The 22,916-nt window shown below is 46.4% G+C and overlaps 1 protein-coding gene across 2 annotated transcripts in view; it reads right to left on the bottom strand.

The window, feature by feature from the left end:
* Positions 1–7,365: 7,365 nt before the first annotated feature.
* The window catches only part of KDM3A (lysine demethylase 3A), a 283,523-nt gene continuing 267,972 nt past the window's right edge, over positions 7,366–22,916 (bottom strand). Inside the window, exons 24-27 of one of the 2 annotated variants that reach the window (XM_078678670.1) lie at positions 8,732–8,908; positions 8,500–8,634; positions 7,996–8,091; positions 7,803–7,954 (exon numbers count right to left, since the gene is read on the bottom strand). In XM_078678670.1, the coding sequence (XP_078534796.1) occupies positions 8,011–8,091; positions 8,500–8,634; positions 8,732–8,908 (393 nt within the window). In that variant the 3' untranslated portion in view covers positions 7,803–7,954; positions 7,996–8,010. Of the gene's footprint in view, positions 8,092–8,499; positions 8,635–8,731; positions 8,909–22,916 lie in introns of both variants that reach the window. The other variant, XM_078678669.1, reaches the window with a different exon arrangement.

Below are 22,916 nucleotides of genomic sequence, written 5' to 3'. Positions count from 1 at the left end.
CCTTAACTACAACTTACACAAACAACGACTTTCATAAACCACGAAAAAAAACGATCTTGTGACTGGCCAATAGATGGCACTATTGTAATAACAATGACAAGCCTTTCCAGACTGGGTCCCGCTCCTGGCAGATGAGGCTTTTGTTGAAGGTTGTCAGGTAGGCCTTTTAAATGTATTATGGAACGTGTAACGAGATGTCATTAAGAAGTTTGTAGTCCTATGGGATTTTAATGTTGTTTTCTTATATTAAGACCCATCCCCCTTGGATTTTCAGGTGGTAATACTATTTCTGTGTAATAGTTAAAATTTTCTGTAACAATAAAACAGCAAGCTGAACACAGTGCAAGCATAAGCTTTGAAATAAAAGTGTTTTTCCAGCAATAACAACAGTGCACATGATTTGCAGAAATAGAGTTATACATACATTTATAGAGTAAGGCCATTTCCGTTTAGGGGCATGGGTATGAACAGCATAACAAAGAAAGATCTCAGGTGTGTTATTTGAATCAGTTTGCATTTCACTAATTCACCGGCCGAGAACCAACACAAAAACAAATGAATGAATCACTCCTTTAGGGAAGCTTGTTGGCTAAAGCAGAAAGACCACGGAGCATTTAAAATTTGTTGTGCATGGAAGTTTTGCGAATGTACTTTTGCAATCAAACGAGGGTATTTTAGTCTATGTATCCCAAAGAAAGCTATTGGGTAACTTGCATTTAATAGAAGATACTTCTCTGTGATATTGTTGCAGAAACTCATTTAAGAAGAGGGACTTTCTGGAACGTACGAAAAAACAGCAAAATACAAAACAACTGGGCATGAGAGATAGCTCTAGACCTATAATGCCTCTGTTGCAAATGTTGTTGAACTGTTTCATCCAGAACGCAAGAATGACTTATTACATTGGCTGATGTTAAGTGTTTGAGGTCATTATTACACTTGAAGTCTTTAGTGATGCAGTGTTTCAGAATTCTAATTTCAATGAAGCTTGTCCAAGCCCAAACCCGCACCTGTAGTTCTAGCGACTTCCACATCTGGGTAGACTCGACTACTAAACTTCCAGACTCCACCCACTGAATGCCATTAGATTCATAGGTGCCGCGCAATTAGTGAAAACACCCACTCATAAGGCCGGCCAGTGGCTACGCCCTAGAACTGATTCGGAAATCATCCAAGCTTATTAATAACCACGCTGCTTCAGACCTACTATGATCTCAACACTTTCTGGGAAAATGTGAGAGCTCCAATGCTCACAAAAATCTAAATACTTTACAAAAGACTAAAATCAGCTACTGAAACAGCAAAACCATTACACCAGAGGGAAGTGGTATAATCGGGTAATGAGCAATTTGAAATATTTTCGTGGTTTAGGAACTCGTTAACAATGTAGTGGTTTGGCATTACTCGTGGTTTAGCCTTAGTGGTTTGGGAATTCGTTGTTTAGGCAGTAGTTATTTAATCACATATCCGTCACATGGGCCTGAAAGCACGGACTAGGAGGGTTTTGAGGCGGATGCTGCGGGGGAGGGTGTGGACTGGCCTCGCCGTTGTCCCCGACCGCCTCCACGGCTGTTTCCACGGCAGCCACCGCGTTGGATGTTAGTCTGCGGTGCGTGGCTGGCAGCACGTGTGGGGGCGCCCCTTCCTTGGCCACGAAAGGAGCGAAAGGCACCCGTTTGCAGGCGCGGGGCCGAGAGGCCCAAGGACCTGGCCGTAGCACTGGAGTCCTTAAAGCGCTCAAGTGCATGGTCTGCCTTGTCGCCAAAAAGGTGACGTCCATCAAACAGCATGTCCAGGAGTGTATTCTGGACATCGGCCGAGAAATTGGCAGACCTCAACCAGGCGTGGCGACGAATCGCCACCGTCGTTGCCATCGCTCTGGCCAGTGAGTCGGTGGTATCCAGCCCACACCGGATAGAATACCGCGCTGCATCTCGGCCCTCCACAAGGGCCTGGCCGAGTTTAGCCCGTACCTCCAACAGGCATTCTGGCAGCACGTCCGCTCCGCGATCGTATCCCACAGAGAGTGGGTGTAGCGGCCCAAGAGGCATGCGGTGTTGGAAGACCGCAGTCCCAGACTTAGGGAGGAGAATAGCCTTTTGCCGTATTGCTCATACCTCTTGTGATTCCCTGTCAGACGGAGCCGACGGGAATGCGGTCTGGGAATTTGAAGCCTGGATAACCAGGCTCTCAGGGGTGGGGTGGGTGGACAGGAAACAAGGGTCGCCCGGGGCCGGGCGGTGGCGTCTTGCCACGTTCCTATCTACAGGCGAACCTGTAACGGGCCTGGATCAAGTGCCCAAAAGAACGTCGGTTAAGGCCTCATTAAACGGCGGTAAAAAGTGTACCACTCTTAGGCCAACCCCCCTCCCCCGACGGGGTGAACTCAAGCCTGTCTCAACACCAGGGAAAAAGGCCAAAGCAAACGTGCACATACAAGACAATGGCTCAAGGAACCCAACGGATCCCCAACTATGACACAAACACAGTAGGAAGAACAAGTGGCAACAGAAAGAACCGATACAGAGCAGACTGGGGCATCCCCAGGGACGGGTGTTCACGTCCAACACGGCAGACGGCGCTCAGGGCAGAAGGAAGGCAAAAAGAGGAGCCAAAGCTACACAATAGCAAACGAATACTACACATAGGGTACGTCACATCCCTTTAAAAGCAAGGGACCCCTCTTGCGACAAGTTCATAGGCAAAGGTCAAAAGAAACACAAACAGCTGGCCCAGCTGCAGTAAAGTAAAGGAAAAATAACCCTGGATGAACAGCCATACAATCTTTGAGCCAACCTCTTGAACCCAGAGACAAACACAGTCACAAGAAAACACAGATCCAGCATAGGGGACTAAAACCACTATGCAATCCTGAAAAGAGACGCTGGACTGCCAATTCTGCATGGTCGTCAAACAAATGGGCACCATTAAAGAGCAGATCTGGGAGTCGCACCCGAACATTTTCGGGGAAACTGCCATCGCGTAGCCAAGCATGGTGACGCAGGGCAACTGAGCTGGCCATAGCTTGACTTCCGAGTCAGTGGTGTCCATGGCCAACAGGATGGTAAACTGTGCCATGTCACGGCCATCCCGAACAAGCTGGAGCAGGTCAGCACGAGGGCACTCCGGCAAAGAGGGAAGGAGCAGCTCGAAGGAGTCCTAAAGGGCAAAAGTAGCCCGAGCAAACGCGCAGATCATGTTTAGGGATCGAAGGCCAAAGCTGGTGGATGCAAAAACATTGCGGCCACACGGCTCCAACCACCTAGACTCCTGAGTGGAAGGACGCAACAGTGGAGGACAAGATGGAAGCGCAGCCTGGACTACCAGCCCATGAGCCCTAGGATGAAGGGGAAAAACAGGCAGGGTCATCTGGAGCCGGTCGGTGGCAGTGCGCCACAGCACGAGCCACGGGGTTACCAGACGAGGGTCTGGCCCAAGTCCCCAGAAGGACATCATATAATGACCTGCCAAAAGGGGAAAGAGGCTCCACATCCACTGAGCCATGGTGAAGAAGATCCAACAAAGGAGACTGACATGTGCAGCACTATTATCTGCCCTCGCAAAGTCAACGCTGGCCTCCGTGGCCATCCGAGGGGGACACAGCAAGTCAATCGTTGGGGAGGGCTGCAGGCTAATACACCCTCCCAACAACAGAGGCCCTGCAGAGAAAACAGACCGCCAGTGCCCAATGGGATTCTGCTCCGTGACGCATGGGAACACCCATGTAGGTGGGGAGCCCACTGGGGTCACGTACTCCAACAGAGGGACAACCGGGGACGAATCAGTGCCAATGTCCACCATAGAGGGCTCATCCACCCGGTGTCAGACTGGCGTCGATTCGACCTCCACCAAGGACGGAGCCTGCGGTTAGGAACGAAGTTGACTGAGTCGAACTCCGCGCTGCAGCCACATACAGCGACGATGCAGGGAGCCCCACAGGACTGTGCTAAGACGTGTCAGGTGGGCTAGACGTCAGAGTGGGATGCCAATCGAGGCACTCGGTCGGCACCGAGGGCGAACCCGCCGGCAAACTCCCGACCTGAGTCCCTACCCCCAGTGTGGGTCTCGAAGGTGCTCCAGGAGAGGGGTGACCTAAAGATGGCCTGCAGAGCCCTGGAATAGACTTCCATCTGGGTCAGAGTCGCCCCAGCAAACGGTGGATAGGTAGGGGTAGACTCTGGAGGGCGCGCGTCCGGTGAAGACCGGGAGCTGTGGCCCCCAGCGTCACGCTTGTGCGAGGTCGAAGACCTCCGTGACTTCTTCCAGTGCATACATGAGGCAGGCGAATGACATCCACGGGAACGACTAAGATCTGTCCCAAACAGAGAACTCGGCACGGGAGGAAGTACGGCGCCTTTTGGAGCCCTCCACCTGTGACAGAAGCCAGGGCCACGAGGACTCTGACCGGGACAACCGGGCAGACAACAGTTTCATCTGCCGTTCTCACAGGGACTTTGGCTTCAGTTGCCGGCAGGCGTCTCACTCAGCGGAGTCATGGTGCTCGCCCAAGCACCACATACAGTTCTTAAGCGGATCTGTCGCCGACATCTGCCACAAACAGGACGCATACTACTTGAGTCCTGCAGGCATCGGGACACACTGTTGCAGACCCGAAAGGCATTACCAAGGCCTGAAAAAATGGCCAGAGGAACCGCTCAACTCCGGATCTGCGTTGGGATGCAGAAGACGAAAACAGACATCCGCACGCCGAGGGGGTCTTATATGGCTCCAATTACGTCACATCCGTGGACATCCGTGGACATCGTCAGGACGGAGCCAGGCGACGCCGCCCCCCCCGGCGTGCAGAGGAATTGCTGGTGAAAAAGTTTTCCGGATCCAGTCTGACACCAGGGGATATTCTAAGTTAAGGAATCTGCGGCTAGATGTCTCTATCAGATAAAATCAGTCAAAAAGTGACTGGAGGTACCGCTCTCTCCAGATCTGCACTTGCTGGCGTCTAAGTAGCTACCGCAACATCTCGCCAACCACAACGCCGACGACAAACGCAGTCTCGCGACACCACCTTCTAATGCGCAGGGGGTACTGCTGACGAAAAAAACTTTCCAGATCCAGTTTGACGCCTGGAGGAATATTCTAAGGTAAGGAATCTATAACTGTTTCTTTCAGATATACCTAGCTAAAAGCCCTTGAGTGTTAGCTATTCTCCAATGATTGGCTCATTGAGCAGCTACTCTATTTCCAGAGGTGCCTACTAACTGACTCCTTCTGAGCTTTTTGAATTTGCTCTTTTATTTGCGTGTGGAACTACCAGTGAATCTAAAGGCAACTGACCCTTAATAAATACCGGGTCAGATGGAGGCGCTTTGTATTTTTTATCTACTCTAGGTGTAAGAATATGCGACCTACCAGGATCTTTAAAGATTTTGTCTGCATGCCTCATCATGCTCCATCTCTTCTTGTTCGGCCTCTTTGCCGAAGATATCAGAAGTTTCTTCGACAGACTGTCGCTGCATGTCTGTGCGTCGAGTGAGACGACCCTATAGTCTTTTTCGAATGGAATGACCTAAACGCTTCGCAGTCTTCCTCTTTATTCTCAGGGGAGAGACAAAGGTTACAGGCCTTATGAAGATCGGTGTGTGGGTATTTAGAAAGGTACCTAGGACAGAATTGGAATGGTGTCCGTTCCATCTTTTGGAAGACTGGATGAAGGATCTTCAAAGGCCTTAGTCAGAGGTTTTTTATGGATAGTGAGTTTTCCCCAGCTGTTCGACACGCAGATGTTAATGTGTTCGAAAACAATACAGATGACGGTAGAGTGAATTGAGAACCGAAGGGTTCCAAATTTACGGTGTTGAATCAGAGCACCGAAATATACCGTACCAGATGGCGGGAGAAAAAAACCCAATGGAGTCGATACCCATGCGCACTATCACAGAAAGGAGGAGTGACCTTACCTCGTGACTGCAAGTTGTTTTTCTTCGAAGAAGTATTATCCAAACATCTGGACCCAACACTAGATGGCAGGAGTATGCAAAGCATGTGCCTTGCACAGAGGATTTTCCATATCCCTTCTGTTCTCCTCCTCTGCATTCTCTGGCTATGTGTGCTCCAGCAACGGGGTCCCTCTTCCTAAAGTGCTCTCCTCCCAGGCTTCGATGTTTTCTCATGGCCTCCAGTGATTTTTTTGTGTTTTCCAGAGCCATTTTACCTTCCCTTCAGATTTATGAAGTCCTTAGAGCTCCTCAGGTTTTTTTTCCAGACCAAACAGGCAAAAAAAAAAACAAAACTGAAGCTGGCAGCAACGAACAGGAACTTCTGGGAAGCCATCTGATATCACAAAAGGGAATGGACTTACTACTAAAGGGTGGTCAGCAACACCCACACAAAAAGAGAAGGACAAAACATTATCACAGACCCAACCAATAGCTGGCAGAACAGATGCTGCAATGGTGATGTTACAGTTCTGGGCCGTAAGACCTGGGATCTTGACTGTGAACCTGGGCACCTGAAAGAACGGGAAACATACTTTACAACGCAACTTTTACCACGCAGTGCTTTTACATCGCAACTTTTACAACGCAATCCATTACAACGCATTGCGCTGGGGGGCGCTCTAGGATAGGGAATAGATTTAATCTACTATCCAACACCTTCCCTACTATCCACGGGGACTGGAGTTGGAATAGTAAATTAAACTATTCACTATCCAGCACCCCAAAGCGCTATGCGTTGTAAAAACTGCGATATAAAAGCATGCGTGGTAAAAGCATGCGTTGTAATGTCATACATCCGAAAGAACAGACCAGGCAAGGCACATGGTGAGATGCAGTAGGCTGAATAGCAGGAGTCTGTTATAGAAATATTGAAGGTCCAGTTGATCCTAGAAATCTTTTATAGTAGTCTGCAAACGAAGAGCGGACCAAAACGAATACTGAGGAACCTGTATCAATGGCTCCTGATACAGAGCCTGATCGTCATAGGAACGTTATTTTGCAAAGGTGTCCGTGTACCTATTTTTTGATGGCTCTAGTTGCCGATCTTGGAATGTATATTATCATTTCAAATAATCATTCTCTTGGCATTTGACATTTAGATTGAGAGTGCTTCCCGACTGTTTGTAGTTTGGTTCTTCTCCAAGGATGAATTGGTTAACAAGGTCACAGTTCTGACCTTCGATAAGCTATGCATTTCCTTCAAACTGCTCATTGTTTACTGTGGGACTCTTACTTCAACAGGGAAGATTCAAGCATGTGAATCTATGAAAGATTCGACACTGGAGTATAATGAATGTTTTACAGAGGGACCTGGTTTTATCGTTTAGAAGTTGCTTTAGACCATTTTCACAACCACTCACAAAGCTCACACACTGGTAAACATTAAAAAGAAAAAGTACAAAACAGCAGCTTAACTTGATGCATTTCTATTCCATAACAGAAAAACATAAAAAAACTATTTAACAAGTGGAAATTATTCAGTTAATTAAATAGACTTTTACCATTGACAAATCAATACATTCCTATATACAGAACATTAGGGTTATACTTCATATGCAAACCCCAAATGTAAAATTAGGAACCTGCCTATTTACATTTTTATTGAACTCCTGAAAAACAAAAAAAGCAAATTACTGGTTTAGTATCTGTACAAAATCGGTCTCACAAAACTCCAATCGCCACTGGTTCCACATCTCTTCAGCAAAAAAGTACAAAAAAATGTTTGCAACATATCAAAAGATATTCTTTGTTTCATTATTACAGCATATCATTTTAGAATAAACAGCTTAAATGTACATACTAAAAAATGCCTCACGAGGTATTTTGTTTTGTACAGTCTGAAGAGCATTTTGGTGTTCGCGGACACATTTATTACATTTTCTGATGTGTACATACTTTGTAAACAGTCTAATATACACTGGTTCAGAAGACAAAGTTCCACAGTACTTTTCAAAGAAAAATGAGGTAAAGTCCAAGTTCATATATTCTGCCTTCTGTAAGAAACAGCTGCCAATCAAAGTCCAGTTCTACAGTACTGGAAACCGTCTTCTTGTCCTTATGGCTTGCCAAGGTTTGATTCATTTGCTTTTAGTATTGCAACAGCATCTTTGGCAGCATGATATATAACATTCTTCACCTATGGAGAAAATACCAAAAATACAAAATGATACAAGGTTTAGCAATCTAATTTGTACCAGTCATAAAACTGATTCAGTACGCTTCCACTTTAGGCAATTATTACTTGGGGTGGGAGGCCAACAAATGTGCAAAACTACATACTGAATATTCACATAAAACAAACGCAGAACAATGGACTTACATCACTATAATGCCAGCATGGATGTTAATTGTTTTTCTGCTTCTCTACAGGTGTATGTTGGGAGACTACTAATATATTCAGAATGCATGCCCTAAAGTGGTCAACTAGCGGTTTACAGACCTCAAGGATGGTTAGGACTTTGGCAAAGATGTACTTCATGCATAAGCTCACCGTATATGCTTTTAAGCATAGTCACTAACATTTCAACTTGATAGGAAGCGTTACCTGCAATTTATCCTCATGGTTTGTGTGTGTATGAGATAGGTATCTGAATTCCTGAGTAAGCCAGAAGCAGTGCTTAACATGCTCAGGAGAAACAAAATCTTCAGCTACTTTTATACAGCTGTACAAGTTATGTACCTGTCAAAACAAAGACATTGTAAATTAGTATGCATGAGATACTGACCACATAAAATGTACAGCATTGAAAATGGAATAAACTACATTACAGCCTTACTTGGTGTGGAGCACCTGCTGGTATGAAAACAGCATCGCCTAAAAACTGCACAATCGCCCATCCTTGTACACCATACTCCTGGTAGAGCCGTTTCCTTAATGGCCGGTCCATATACCAACTCTGATCATGGATTGGATCATGATCCACAGGGTTTTCTTGGCCTTGTTCGTCAGATATCTGAAATAAAAACAGATTTTTATCTGCACAAGCAGGTTACCAAATTTGGAGCTCAAGATTGTGCGATTATCTCAAAATCAAAAACATACGACTAGGATGTTGAATCAGTTGAAACAATAAAAATATTCTTAATTTGAGTAATTAAAACCACCTACAATATATTGCATTGTTTTCCTGACCTATCTCCATGCAGGACGCCTGCAATCACACAGTTCTCTAAAACTCTTCTTTGTTCCTTCACCTTAGAAGAAATTAGTTCATCTGTAGCTCTAGTTCTCCAGCGCTGATATCTTTCATAGATTCATATGCTTGAAAAATTCCCTATTGTCAGGCTGGTAATCAAAGTCAATCTTCAATCAAGCCAACCCAACCCTACGATGTCAACCACAAGGACACTACAGCCACTGAACCTTAGCAAGGGCATCAATTTTAACACAAACAGAACTAAAGCGATAAGAGGAGCATGGAGTGTGTACCAATGACTAAAGACGTTTAAACTATCTACTTGCCTGAATAAACAAGTTTTACAGTTTTTCCAGAAAACAATGTATTCCAATTTAGCATGAAGTTGAGGAGGGAGACAGTTCCAGTGGTTTGGCGCGATATCAGAAGCAGCGCCTACTTTTTATTTTATCGTTTTGAGTTTTATATAGCACAAACTCGGGCCAAAGGTATCAGGGCGCATTACATGAGCACCAGTTATGTTACAGACAGATACATTCATTTTATTAGGCACAGGGAGATTAAGGGATTTGCCCAGAATCCCAGGACGTGGAGCGTCCCTGTTGAGAATCAAACACAGTTCTCCAGCTACGAGGGCGGCCGCTCTAGCCGTTAGACCACACCTTACTTGTTCTTGCTTGGCTACAACTAGATGTCCGGAGACGTTTTGCTGAAATAGAGCATAAAACACAAAAAGAATTGTAGCACTTTACCATTTAAGCCCATAAAAGTTAGACAGCAGCACTTGAACTGAACTCTGATTTACTTTGGGCCAGTATAGCGGTTTCAATAAGGGTGTCACATTTTGATGTTTTGTGGACTAAAATAAGTTACACACCATTTATTTGTTTTATTTCTTCAACTTGTGAATAACCCTATGTAGGAAGCTTGCTCTGTATATACTTTACCAAAATGAGGTATAGTGTGCACAGAGTCCAGTGGAACCCCAAAGGTAGGCAGACGTAAAAGTAGATCGCAATTTACTCTATTCGTGGTAGTGTCGGCGAGCAGTAAGTCTTTATCAGAGGGCAGTGTCAAGCATTTGTTGAACACACTTAGGCCGTAAATGATGTCACACACTCAGACCAATTTGCTTGCATCAAAAATATTAAATTATTTTATTTCTAGAAACAAGCCGAGCCTGGTGCAGGTAAGTGAAATAAATGCTTTGCAGAATCTAATGCAATGTTTTCCAGTTGAGTGCAGGTTCAACTGCAGTTGACTGAATTAAAAGGCAAGTCAATGTTTCGAAAGGAAAATGCTACTTACCAGTACACATCTGTTCTTGGCATGTAGAGTTGCAGAATATCATACTTTTGCATAGATCGCCATCTGGTGTTGGGCTTGGATGCTTGCACCTTGTTGTTGTCTTGGAAGAAGTCTTTGTAGTCACGAGATAGGTGACTCCTCCCTTGGACGATAGTGTGCATGGGCATCAACTCCATCCTTTCGCCATGATGGGAAATTATGGAGTTTGTAGGAAACAGAAAATATGTCCATGTGAATGTATCTAAGTAAGATAACACTTGAACAGATGATGGTCCCGGGGAGGCGGGTGGACGTATGATATTCTGCAGCTCTACATGCCAAGAACAGATGCATACTGGTAAGTAGCATTTTCCGTTCGAGGTAGGAGCTGTAGAATTCATACTTTTGCATATACTGTACAGCAGTGTTTCCCTTAGCGGTGGTCACATGTATCTGTTGTAGTGGTTCTGAAAACTGTTTTAAGAACAGCTTGGCCTACATAAGCCTGCTGCTTTGCCTGCACATCTACACAATATTGTTTGGTGAAGGTGTGTGTAGTAGATCATGTAGCTGCCTTACAAATGTCTTCAAGGGGAATGTTTGCCAAAAAATGCCATAGATGCCCCTAGTTTACGGGTGGAGTGTGCTCTAGGGAGAATTGTTAATATGTATTTTGCCTTTTGGTAGCATAATTGAATGCATTTAACAATCCACCTGGCAATGCCAGCATTAGAGATGGGGTTTCCTTTATGCGGTGGAGCGAAGGCTACAAACAGTTGGTTTGTCTAACAGGTTTAGTCCTGTCAATGTAATAAAGTAGAGCTCTTTTTACGTCTAGTGTGAAGAGCTCGCTCTGCTACTGAATCTGGGTTTTGAAATAACACTGGTAACTCCACAGATTGATTAAGATGAAAAGCAGAGATTACTTTGGGAAGGAATTTTGGATTGGTTGTATGAACCACTTTGTTACGATGTATTTGTAAGAATGGTTCTTGTAGGGTTAAAGCCTGGATCTCACTTACTCTCCTGAGAGAGGTGATTGCGACAAGGTAAGCTACTTTCCATGTTAGGAACTGCAGTCGCATTTGTGTAAAAGTTCAAATGGAGGACCCATGAGCCTAGTAAGTACAATGTTTAAATTTGACACTGGAGAGGGTGGCTGTGTGGGTGGAATTATCCTTTTAAGGCCTTCCATAAAAACTTTGATAGCACGTACTCTGAACAATGACAAATGTTGTCTGTTTTGGAGGTAGGCCACAAGGGCAGCCAGATGTAATCTTATGGATGAGTAAGCTAGATTACACCTTTATAGATGCAGTAAATAGCAAATGATGCTCTGAATTGAAGCATCTAGCGGGTCAATTTTGTTTTGATTTCAGTAAATGACGAAACATTTCCTTTTGGCTGCATAGCATGCTCTAGTAGTAGGGCGTCTGGCTTCATTAAGAATGTTCATACAATTGGGTGGGAGGTTGAGGTAACCAAACTCTAGGACTTGGGAGCTAGATTCAGTTGAGCTGGATCTGGATGTCTCATCTCTCCATGGTTCTGTATGAGAAGCTTTGGCAGAGAGCTGTAGTTTTTGGTGTGAAACTACTGAGTTCCAGGAGTGTTGTGAACCATGGTTGTCGGACCTATGTTGGAGCAAAGAGGATAATCTTGAGAGACTGTTTGACTTTGTGCACTACTAATGGAATGAGCGGGCGTGGCGGAAAAGCATACGCAAATTTAACTGACCAGTTCATCCATATCGCATTGCCCTTGGACAATGGGTGTGGATGCCTGGGGGCGAAGGTTGGGCATTTTGCGTTTGCGTGTGTGGCGAACAGATCGATGTCTGGGTGGCCCCACATGTGAAAAAATAGATGAAGAACTGGAGGATGAAGTTCCCATTCGTGTATCTGCTGTGTCTGATGACTGAGAAGGTCCGCAATCTGATTGTGTACCACTGGAAGATGTTCTGCTAGAAGGTATATCCTTTGGGGGATGGCCCATCTCCATATATTTTGCGCTAGTTGAGAAAGCTTCAAAGAATGATGTTTTTGTGTGTAACACATTGCTGTCATATTGTCTGTGCGGACATGGACAGTTTTGTTGATGAGATGTGTTTGGAATGATTTCAACGCTAGAAAGATTGCCGGTGATTGATAAGGAGCAGTTTTTTGTTGAAGGGTCCACCTTCCCTGAATTGTATGGTTTAGGAGATGGGCTCCACAGCCGGTGAGTGATGCGTCCGCCGTTAGCACTATCTGTGGAACTGGGTCTAGGAACCGCCGCCCTTTGGAAAGGTTTTGTGTGTTCCACCACTGCAGAGAGCGATGTGCGCAGTTGTCCACCAACACCAGATCTGAAAGTTGACCTTGAGGCTGGTTCCACTGACGTGCTAAGCATTCTTGTAAAGGGCACATGTGAAGTCTTGCATGAGGGACTATGAAAATGCAAGAGGCCATCATTCCTATGAGTTGCATAAACACTCGAGCTGGTAGTGAGTGTTGGGGCTGAAATTTTGTTAAGAGGGTTTGCATACTGGCTATCCTGACCGCATTGGGGGATGCAAGGGAAGTGTCTATTGTGGCCTCTAGATACTGATGTATGTGGGGCGGCTGGAGATGTGATTTGGTGAGGTTTATCGTGAATGAAATAGGATTTATATTGCACGATGGCTACCCTGAGGCCTCCCAGCACCGTGGACGAACACTAAGAGACAGGGGAGAGGAGGATTAGGTACAGTCATTAAAAAGATAGGTTTTTAGGAGCTTTCAAAATATCAGCAGGTAAGGCTCCTTCCGCAGATGCAATGGGAGGGGAGGGCGTTCCAAGAGTTGGTGGCGTTATAAGAGAAGGAGTGCCCGCCCCATCTAACTTTCCTTCTTCTGAGTGGGCGGCGAGGAAGGAAGACAGAGCGAAGATCTCTGGAAGGTTGGTAGGGGGTGATCAGGGATTGGATCACCTCTGGGCCATTCTTCCAGAAGGCCCTGTGAGTCAGACACATGGCTTTAAACTGGATCCTCGCCTTGATTGGCAGCCAATGGAGGCTCATTAGGGCTGGTTTTGCAGATTGCCATCAGGGGAGCTCAACGAGCATGCGAGCAGCACAATTCTGAATGATCTAATGCATGGCAGATGGAGGAGGTCCCAGATAAAGGGCATTCCCATACTCCAAGCACAAAAGGTATAGAGCATGAACCATGATTCGCTTGGAAAGGGAGGAGGGGAAGGATCATGCGAAGCATCCTCAGAAGGCCGTAGCATGTAGCTGAGATTTTAGCAGCCTGGTGACTGAAGCTGAGAGAGCTGTCAAGCCACATGCCAAGGCTCTTAATCTGGACCATCGGATCTGGTGCAGGACCGAGACAATTAGGCCACAGCAGGACTGAAGGAGGGGGAGTTGCAAAGGAGCATAAGCTCGGTCTTATCCCCGTTGAGTTTAAGGCATGAGAGTTCCATCCACTTGGCAACCTCCTTTAGGCAGGGACCTAGGATGCTAGATGATCTCTAGGGGTGGTTTAATGCCACTAAGAGCTGCGTGTCACCTGCATAGGTGATGATTTTTATGCCAAATGGATGGATAATCTCCGCCAGGGGTCTCATACAGATGTTAAACAGCGTGGGGCTCGGAGAGGAGCCCTGAGGCACCCCACAGCTGAGCAGCAACTGGTTGGAAACAACATCTCCTTCAAAAACCTGAAAGAACTGGTCGCTAAGGAAGGACTTTAGCCATGTTATAACAGTGCCGGTCACTCCCAAACTTTTTAGCCTGAAGATCAGAGTGTTATGATTGACAGTGTCGAATGCAGCACTGAGATCGAGGAGGATGATCGCTGCAGTACCTCCTAGATCCAGAATCTTTCTCTCCTCAGTTACTGAGACAAGGGCAGTCTCGGACCCTAGTTGAGGGCGACAGCCAGTTTGGGAATGATGGAGGAGATCGTTAGATTCTAGGAAATCTACCCGCGTACTATTTATAAGTTGTTCTAGAATCTTACTCATCCATGGAAGGAGAGAAATGGGACGATAGTTGGCTAAATTACACTGGTCAAGGGGAACCTTTCCAGATGAGATGGAGGAGTTGACAAGGTCAAGGATTACCGGGCGAGTGGTATCGGCAGCTAAAATAAGGGGCCGGGCAGGGTCAGTAGGGGAACCAGATTTTATTTTTGCCAGACCCCAGTGAGACAGGATCCAAAGGAGGGGGGAATTGCCCAAATGAAATATAGGTTCCAGCGGGTGGCCCCTGGGAAGGGGGTCACAGATTGTTGATTCTGGAAGGCTGGAAAGGACACGTAGATGTTTTGAATTTTCTGTTGGAAAAACTCTGCCAACTTTTTACACCTTATGAGTGCCCCCTCAGATGTTGGTTGCTTCCGAGGCAAATTGGAGAGGGTTTTGGCGATTCAAAAGATTTCTTTGGGGGAGTTTGCAGCTGAAATAATTTTCTCCTCATAAAAGGCAGCTCGGGCAGCCTTAAATTCAGATTTATAGGATCAGATTGCCTCTATATTTGAGTTTCCTAGATTCTGAATAATTTTGTCTCTAGGATCGTTCGAGTCTCCTACAGGATTGTTTTAGTTCTCTTCACTTTGGAGAGAACGAAGGAGCACTCTTCAGCCTGCCTTTTTTGTAGATGGGTCTCTTGGAGTGAACTACATCAAGGGAGTATTGGATCCAATGATTAAACTTTTCGTTGGCCAGAATGGGGTTAGGGTCACTAACTGGTCTAGTGGCTAGAAGAACTGAAATCCAGTGCTCAGTAGGAAGCTTGGACCAATTCCGTTCCAGTGCCGACATTATATTAGGAGCAAACATGGGTCCATGAATATCCCAGGTTAGGGGGGATCAAAACATGTTCTGACCATGGAAGTAGAGTGGGAATGCCTACAATGAGCTCTCGTAAATTGCTAAAGACAGGATCAAGTAGGTGACCTTTAATATGCGTAGGTTTAAGTACTCTCTGAGTGAGCTGGAGTGCAGAGAACTTAGTGGTCAGCTCCTTAGCCGTGTGGTCAGAGAGGTAATCTAAATGAAAGGTAAGGTCCCCAAGCACAGTGAAATTGGATGTTGCGCAGGCTAGGTTGGAAATTGTAGTAGGTATGGCAGTAAGGAATTGTCCTGGTGGCCCTGGAGGGCGAAAATTAATAGGCCAGAGAAGGTGTTAGTCGGGGAAAAAGCTATAGAGAAGGCCAAGCTTTCACAGTCCAGTAACTCATGAACCCAAAGTTGTGGAGCAGATGAATTGTTTGGTGAGTGTGGTGAACACACTGACTTTATGACTTGGCTTTTATTAGCCAGTCATCCAGGTATGGAAACACATGAATTTGTGTTCTGTGCCAGTAGGCGCCTACTACCGCCAGACACTTTGTGAAGACTCTGGGTGCTGTGGTCACTCCGAATGGGAGGACCTTGAATTAATAGTGCGGACTGTCCACTACAAACCTTAGATATTTCCTGTGAGCACGGTGTATAAGAATGTGGAAGTAGGCGTCCTTGAGAGTGGCAAGGAAGTCGCCTTGTTGGAGCAGTGGGAGAATCTGTTGAAGAGTGATCATGTGAAAACTATCTGATTGTATGTAGATATTGAGAGGTCTGAGGTCTAGTATTGGTCCGAGAGTACCGTCCATTTTTGGGATGAGAAAGTAAAGGGAGTAAACCGCTGTGCCTTGATGCTGGAGGGGAACTGGTTCTATTGCATGCTTTTGAAGAAGTGAAAGAACTTCCTGTTTGAGAAGCGTTAGATGTTCAGTAGACATTGGACGTTGTTTGGGTGGTATGGTTGGGGGAGTTTTGGTAAGTTCCAGGCAGTAACCATACTGGGTAATTTGTCTTACCCACCTGTCTGTAGTGATGGCGTTCCAGACAGGTAGGAACTGTGATAGTCGTCCACCGACCGGAGTGGAATGGTTTGGCGGGAGCAAAAGGAAGTCATTGTTTGGTTTTAGGGGAGGTTTGGTTGTGGTTACCTCAACATCTCCCCTTGTTATTGTTTCCCCTGTACCCTCCCCAAAAATATCCCTTATTGGTGGATATTTGTTTGGGACTCTTGTAGGAGGAGGAGGTAGTGTGTGTGCGGTTTTTGGATCTGCCCCAATAAAAGGAGCAACAAAAATGAACCTCGTGGTGTCTGAGATTGTAATGCTTCCATAGATTTTGCAGTGTCTGTCTTTTTTCATTTTTTTCTAGAGCTGTGTGCACAGCTGGGCCAAAGAGGTGTTCTTGATCAAACGGGTGATTTAAGATAGTTGTTTGCACTTCCTGTTTAAAACAAGAAATACGCAACCATGCATGTCTGCGAAGTAAGACACTGGTGTTCCTAGATCTAGATGCGGTGTCTGCTGCATCGAGGGCACATTTGATGGATGCATTTGTAATTAACATGCCCTCTTGGACCAAATCGTTGGCTTTAGCTTTGTATTGGTTAGGTAGATGTAGAGTAAGATCTTCTAGCTTATCGTAGTCAGCTCTGTTGTAACTGGCAAGCAATGCTTGTGCATTAGCGATTCTCCAGTGATTGGCTGCTTGGGACGCAACTCGTTTACTTGATGCATCCAGCAGCTTGGACTCTTTGTCTGGGAGTGGAGCATCATCAGAGGTTTGGGAATTAGCAAGTTTTCTTGCATTGGAGACCACTAAAGAATTTCAAGGGAGTTTTCCTTTAATGTAGACTCGGTTGTTAGGGACCGGCTTATACTTTATCAATTCGAGGATTGAGAATTGTGGTCCTGACAGGGTCTTTAAATATGGCTGGTGCATGTTTAATGACACCTTTAAGCATGGGCAATGACTATATTGTTTTTTGTGACTGAGCAAATGTTTTGTGACTGAGCAAATGTGTCCAGTAGGACGTCTTCTTCCATGAGGTCTGAATGAAATTGAACGCCATGGTATTGCGCAGCCTTATTAATGAGCGGACTAAACCCTATATTGTCATCTGGAGGGGATGGCTTAGATGGGTGTGCATGTGGGTCAGGAAGGTCTGGAGGATCTGTGGGATCGTTCTAATCGTCCCATGTTTCCTGTGGTGGAGTAGTGTTGCCATCATCAGGGTCATCTAAGAGATCCTTAGGTCTACCCCCATCCCCCAAATCATCCTGATCCTGTGGTGGTACGGGTGAGTATGGAGAGAGTCTAGGAGAGTGATAGGAGAGTGTATAGGGGACAGAGGTTTGGAAGCAAGAATAGGAGAAGAGAGTCTTAGGGGTGAAGTTGCAAAGTCTCCTCTTCACAGGTACCTCAGGAGAGTGTGAGGTAGCAGATTTCCTCTTGTTTGATGGGAGACCGACAAAAAGGCCTGTTTTAGGGTCCACATGTAGTGTCTTGTTTCGGAGCGACAGGATTGGTTGAAACAGTTCTTCCTGCTTGTTGTCCCCTTTCGGTGCAGATTTTTTCAGTTCTGAACGTGATTTGGATTTTGTCTCTGGAGCAGTAGGAGGGGTCTTGTGCTCCTTTGGCTTTGAAGTCTGTGCCCAGTCGGAAATATTCTTCGGATCCAAAGGCTTTTGGTGTTTGTTCGGTTCCGAGGCTTTATCGTCTTTCGGTGCCGAAGGGTTCGATACGAAAGCCTTTTTGGACGTAATGGGAATAGGGTGTATCCCCGATTTTGGTACAGAAGGTGTGTTATGGGTACTGATATGCAGCTTGCTCGCACCAGAGCTGCCGGAAGGCTTTTCCTTTTTCTTCGGAGCCGGGCCCAGAGGCGGGGCTTCTGACGTTTTCCCTCGGTCTCGACTAAGGCCTTCAGGCAGAGTTTTGACCAGAGCCTTTTGTTTTTCGGGTGAGGCAGGGGCATTTGTACTTGCGCGTCGACCTGGAGTGATGTGGTCATCGGAGTCATCAGCTTCGGAGACTATTTCGAGCTCCTCTCAATCCTCTGGAACGTCGGGCCTTCATTGAAAATGTTGTCTGGCACTGGCGCAGCCTGTTGAGCCATTACGTGTCGCCGAGCCCGGCGATAGTCTTTTTAGATCGAAACGAGGCGCAGGCTTGGCAATCCTTTTCCTTGTGTTCGGGCGAGAAGGATTAGTTACTTACCTGTAATCCTAGTTCTCTTCCAGGGGTATCCTCATCAAAGTCATAAGCATTAGAATATTCCCACCCATGTGCGGGACCCCGGAAAAACTATATTATATATATATATATATATATATACACATATATATATATACACATATACATGCAATAGCAGCCAAATCACATCAGAGCTGAAATATGCTGTGAAGAATTTCCACCATACATGAATAATATGCATTAGAAACATGAGAAACAACACCAAAGATTGTTTAGAAACTGTTTTAATGCTTAGGCAGCAGTAGAAATTCTTATAACTCATTGAAAGCATAGAAAGCTCCCAGGCTGCATTTCAAACACAGAGTCTAAAAAGACTGAAAAGCTAACCTGTAGCTGTATACAAAAAACTGACACCGTGTGCAGGAAGGTGGATATCCGACTATGGTTACCCCCAACTTTTTGCCTAGTGTTTTGCTGGTTTTTGACTTAGTTGGCCTGGGATCCTGCTATTCAGGCCCCCAGGCTTCCTGCTCTCTCTGTTAAAATGGACTCCATGTACCTTAGGTACATATCTAATTGGATACTGGGTCACCTTATCAGCCCCTGTACTATGTACCTTAGGTATCCAGGGCATAGGTGTACCCAGGGCCTACCAGGGGCTGCAGCATGTATTATGCCACCCCTGGCTGCCCATCCAAATCTGACACAACTGGCTGTTACGACAGCTGGGGCAAGGTGGTGTAATCACCCTTTGCTGTAGATATAGTATACCTATATCTAACCCTAAAATGGACACATATACTCCTATCAGTCACTCCTATGGCAGGCCTTAACAATCCTGAAGGCAGAGTGACAAATGGGGGTGGGGTCGCACACTACTCACACACCGGCGGGGTCGCCCCTAAGGACTCTGGTCAATGTAGTAAAGTGTTTGCGATGCATCATCTTTCGATCTTCTGCTATCTTCGCCATCCCTGGACACGTGTTTCGGGGTATTACCCCTCATCAGCAGGGATAGGCCGTGTACTGGGGTTGCCGATGGCTGCCAATATCTGCCAGGTATAGTACCACTCAGGCGCGTAGGTGCGGGATCCCAGGCTCGTCAGCCCGCTGCTCAAGGGAGCTTTAAAGTTACAAATGGGGGTGGGGTCGCACACTACTCACACACCTGGTAGATATTGGCAGCTATCGGCAACCCCAGTACACGGCCTATCCCTGCTGATGAGGGGTAATACCCCGAAACACGTGTCCAGGGATGGCGAAGACGGCGAAGACAGCGAAGATAGCGGAAGATCGAAAGATGATGCATCGCAAACACTTTACTACATTGACCAGAGTCCTTAGGGGCGACACCGCCAGTGTGTGAGTAGTGTGCGACCCCACCCCCATTTGTAACTGAAGGCAGAGTGCTTGGAATTAAGTGAGATGGTGCTCTGGCATGAGCTGAGCCTGTCTGCAGCTTGCCGAACCAAGTCCTTATAGCTGTTCCATGATAACGCTATACCATATACTCTTAAGTGCATTATAATCCTTGCGGTTGAATGCTAACTTTGGTATAGCATTATCAAAACATGTTGAGTAAGGTGTCATACGAATTGGAATACTACCAGTAGCTGAGATCCGTGGGTGCGACGAGACGTGGGACCGGCCATCTTGAAGAAACTGCACTTCGCTTCCAGCACGACTCCCGAGGTGAACTCGACCAAGTGCTTTGGGGATTGAGAAGCCCCAGTCCCGAGCAGCTCCTGCACCGAAGATCAGCCCTCCAGCATCCACGAGATCTGCGTGGGGCCCTTCTGCCTGTTTGCTGCTCGACGCGTTGTCTGGTCACTTGCCGGCTGGCTAGTGGCCTCCTAGACGACGAACTTTGAAACCTTCACTGCTGGTCTGGTTGCTCCAGACTGGCCCTTGCTCCCTTCCAAAAGAGGAGCACCCCGGACCCTCCTGGTCCACTCCAGACGCTGTTTCCACTCACCACATGGGTTGCCTTTGCCAAGGCCTGTTGACACCGATTCCGGATCCAACACCGCCGAAAGCGAGAGCCTGCGCGGGACAGCTCGGGCCTCCATGCTGGTCGCCGAAGACACCTCCTGGTCCACTTGGCTGCAGAGACAAGCGTCACCTCTTCACCTGATCGCGACGCCAGCACCCGGTTCCTTTCTGGTTCCACACCGGTCACTGGCTAGTGACTTTGAACACTGTCCCCCTCTGCTTTCAGGTCCTCTTCTTCACCGACCCACCCTTTGATCGCACCGGACATCTTCCTCCTGGTCGCCTGCAGCATCTTTTCTTCCAGGCTCCATAGACTTCAACGCGAGAACCCGACACGGACACCTATGCACCCGCAGCCCGTGGGTGAGGTAACGAGAGCATTTCGGTGCTTAAGGGTAGTTTAACTCTCCTAGTGTCCAGTTCCACAGACGTTTTAGTCCTAACTAGTCAGGATTGTCCGTACTCACCTTTTTCTTGAACTGTACTGTCCATAGACGTTGTTACGCATCTCGCGTGTGAGTTCACACTCTGCACACGCGTCCTGTGGGCCTCCTATTACTTACCTAAGGTGAAGATAGCGTAGTCCCAGCAAACCTACAGCCTCTGGACAGCTCGATTCCTTCTATCGATTTCCTTATACCATTTACTTAGTATATGGTTTGTCGTGCCCCTAGGGCACCATTGTAATTTTGTGCAACTTATCGTATTTTTCCTAAGAAATTGTCATGTGCTTAGCCCTCTGACTTCATAAAGAGTTCAGAGGTGTTTGTTATTAATAAATATACTGTTTATTTTCATAACAACCGGTGTCCTTTCATCTGGTATTCAAGGGGTTATATGTGGTAAAACAGCTGGCTTCAAATGCCAAAAGAGTTTAGCCTAAGACTGCTTTGTCCATGCTACCATTAGGATAGCTGGTCTATAAGGTTGACTTACAACCAATCACCATAAGGGTTGTTTGGACTGATACAAGGTGATCACTAGAACTAGTGAACATCATATATCAGGCCAACTTCTCACATTGGTGTGCAGCGGTTGGGATTTGAGCTTGCTGTTGTTTTGACCAAATATAATCTTGAAATATCATTTGAAAGATCACATAAGGTACCATAGGTACATATAACAAGCTTAGAAATACTCTGAGTTCTACTGAACCAGCTGTTGTAGTAGAAAGGGCCTAGCACACCCTGACTACAACTCTTAGCAAGAGATCAGTAGGAAAACCCATAGTGTAGGTAAGTGCATCACTTGCACCTCACTAGAAAGCATGTCTACCCATGGAGAGACTTCAGAGACTCCCCTAGTGGTTAGTGACCCTCCACAGGTCCTTTCCAGATATGCAGCACTCAGTTTCTAGGAGATGAGACAATTGTGTACCTCCAGGGGACTGAAACAGGGTTCTAACCCTACCACCTCCTTTCCGTTAGGTCTCTTAGAGACATATGATGCTAGAAGGGCTTCTAACACAGGCCCCTCTAATCCAGATGGGAGCATGCCCCCCCTTAGAAGGTGAAGCTGGTGATCCAGACTCTAACCCCCCTGAAATAGAGAATGTAGATGGTAGGGGAGAGGGAAGCTTATCTGAGGATGAGGCAGACAATGGGCAACCTTTAGTCAGCAGACTTACAAGGGCCAACTTAGACCTACATAGGGATAGTACTAGGGGACCCCCAGTGCTATCCAAGAGCAGGCCTAACTTTGGGGTTAGAAGAGATAGATCTCATTCTAGGGACTCCAATAGAGCTGTGCACTCCCGTGCCTCTCATGCATCTGCTCAGAGGAGAATGACTTCCCCTCAGAGGAGAGAGCATGAGGCAAAGATGAAGGAGGCTAATCTGAGGATTCAAAGGGAAGAACTTGCCCTTGCCAAAGAGAAGCTTGCCTTTGCTAGAGAGCAACAGTTGAGTGGGGTAGTCCCCACTCGTGGCAGCAATATCCCTAGGGATAAAGAAAGGGGTTTTGATACTAGAAACCTGAGCAAAATAGTGCCCTCCTATAAGACAGGAGATGATATCCACAAGTGGATAACTGCTCTGGAGAGGGCCTGCAAAGTACAGCAGGTACCCCAGAGTCAGTGGGCAGCTATATTGTGGCTCTCCTTTGTAGGCAAAGGTAGAGATAAGCTCCTCACTGTTAGAGATGAGGATGCTAATGATTACCAAGTCCTGAAAACTGCACTGATTGATGGGTTTGGCTTAACAACTGAACAGTACAGGTTAATGTTCAGGGATACCCAGAAAACTCAGGCTCAGGATTGGACTGACTTTGTTGATTGTGCCACTAAGGCTTTGGAGAGCTGGTTACTGGGAAGGAATATGCTACTTACTAGTATGCATCTGATCTTGGCATGTAGGGCTGCTGATATTCACATCTTATGCATAGATCGCCGCCTAGTGTTGGGTTTGGATGATTGCACATTGTTGTCCTGGAAGAGTCTTCGAAGTATCACGAGATAGGTGGCTCCTCCCCTGGACTACAGTGCGCATGGGCATCCTCTCCATCCTCAGATTGTTTTTCGCCATTGTGGCAGGGATGGAGTATGATA

Source organism: Lissotriton helveticus, chromosome 2_2, assembly GCF_964261635.1.
Source record: "Lissotriton helveticus chromosome 2_2, aLisHel1.1, whole genome shotgun sequence".
Lineage (NCBI taxonomy): Eukaryota > Metazoa > Chordata > Amphibia > Caudata > Salamandridae > Lissotriton > Lissotriton helveticus.
This window is presented reverse-complemented; position numbering and strand designations above follow the sequence as displayed.